Genomic DNA, 1,775 nt, shown 5'->3' on the forward strand with positions numbered 1-1,775 from the left:
TTAATTTATCCATTATCTCATCAATCCATCCATTTATTCTCCATCCGCTCATCTACCTCCTACCCATCCGCCCATCCATCCATTCCCCCATCCTTCTATCCTCCCATCCATACATCCACCCTTCCATTCATTTGTTCCCTATCCACCCATTCATTCTCCACACATTAATTTATTTTACAGCCAATGTTCACGATGAAGAAACATTCACTTTCTCTGAACTATCCTCTGGCTCTTCCAAAGAATCCTGATGACGTGGGAGAAAGCCAGGTTTCTCGCGGTGGTAGTGTTAAGTGTCTCACCCTTCCTTGGGGCTAGGGGCCTCAGGGCTCTGTGCACCTCTCAAATTCCTGATTCCTGCACTTTTGAGCTGAGTTGCCTTCCTAGTTCCTCCTCAAATCCGAGGTGGACCATTCAAAAAGCAGGGGAGCCCCCCCCCCCCCCCCCCCCCCCCCCCGCCGCCGCGGGGGGCGCGCCCGGGGCCCCCCCCCGCCCCGGGGGGGGCACGGGGGGGGGGGGGGCGGGGCCACAGGGGGGGGGGGGGGGGGGGGGGGGGGGCGGGGGGGCGGGGAGAGAATTAGGGCTCAACCCGAGGAAAGCTCAGCCACATTAGAAGTGATTTCACCGCGAGAGGCAGGGTGCAGGTGGCCAGGCGCTGAGATGAGCGCCCTCCGCGCGGCAATGGGGTTGCTGTTCCTGGGCGTGCTTCGAGCCTTCCCAAAGGTAAGGGGATGACAGTCGCCCCGGACCCTGGCTAGAGCAAGGGAGTGCCACCCCTCACCTCATTCCTCCACCCAAACTGGAGTGAGGGGGCGCAGGAGGCGACTGAAACAGACGAGTGTCCACAGGTGGGTGGGTAACTGAAGGGCATGGCAGCGCGCATCCTCTTCACACCCGCAGGCTGGAAGTACTTCACTCACTCACCGTGAGTTGAACCCGGGGCGAGAGAAAGCGCTTCCCTTTACCGCAGCCCCAGTCGGGGTCCCGGGTAGATGAAAAGAAAGCCGTGTGCGTCATTTTGGCGGGAGGATGTTATCTCGCTGTTTGTGCTTCCACAGGCTGAAGGGCGCAGGAGAGAGGGGGAGGGGTGGTGCGAGCAGAGGTGAGGGTCTGGCCAGCGGCGGCGTGGGCTGGGGAGCACGTGATATTTGTCGCTGCAGCAAGTCCGTGCTGCCTCTGCCTCTGCTGCGGAAAGGAGTCTGGGCAAAGGAGTTAGGGACCAACGCCACACACGGGGCGTTAGGATGTGGGAAGGAGAGCGGGTCTCAGAGGAGGCCTGCAGAGGCGCCCAGGAGCCCAGGGACTGCATGGGGGTGTGTGTGTGTGGGGGAAGCACATGGCTGAATGGAAGCTGGGGGAGGGGAGGCAAGGGACAGCAGCGGACTGGTGTGGGCATGAGGTGTCTCTGCTACGGAGGTGTGAGGACAGGGTTGGGGGGGGGTGGAGAGTGGGCTCCTGGCAGGAGGAAGATGGCAGGAAGGTGGCCATTTGCTTCCATCTCCAGTGGGGGTGTGACACCTGCCCTGCAGAGGTGAGCAGAGAAACTCCCCTTCCCTACTTCACTCTCATGCCCCAAGTCCTCATCTGGGGAAGGTAAGAGCAAGGAGGACCCTGGGAGATAAAGGGAAGGGTGTGATGGAAAAGTGGGAAGGCTTGGCTCTTTTTCTCCTACATCCGCTTCCTTTCTTCTACAAAATGGAAACTTTTTTGGTCAGAGCAGGACACATTCTCGTGTGTGTGTGTGTGTGTGTGTGTGTGTGTGTGTGTGTGTGTGTGTG

At 59.6% G+C, this 1,775-nt stretch overlaps 1 protein-coding gene across 1 annotated transcript in view; it reads left to right on the forward strand.

Moving 5' to 3' along the window:
• Positions 1–657: 657 nt before the first annotated feature.
• Tnfrsf8 (TNF receptor superfamily member 8) overlaps positions 658–1,775 on the forward strand; it is a 42,009-nt gene continuing 40,891 nt past the window's right edge. Inside the window, exon 1 of the mRNA XM_055615074.1 lies at positions 658–720. Coding sequence (XP_055471049.1) covers positions 658–720 — 63 coding nt within the window. The remainder of the gene's footprint in view (positions 721–1,775) is intronic.

This window comes from Psammomys obesus, unplaced genomic scaffold (genome assembly GCF_907164565.1).
Source record: "Psammomys obesus unplaced genomic scaffold, mPsaObe1.curated_primary_1811, whole genome shotgun sequence".
Lineage (NCBI taxonomy): Eukaryota > Metazoa > Chordata > Mammalia > Rodentia > Muridae > Psammomys > Psammomys obesus.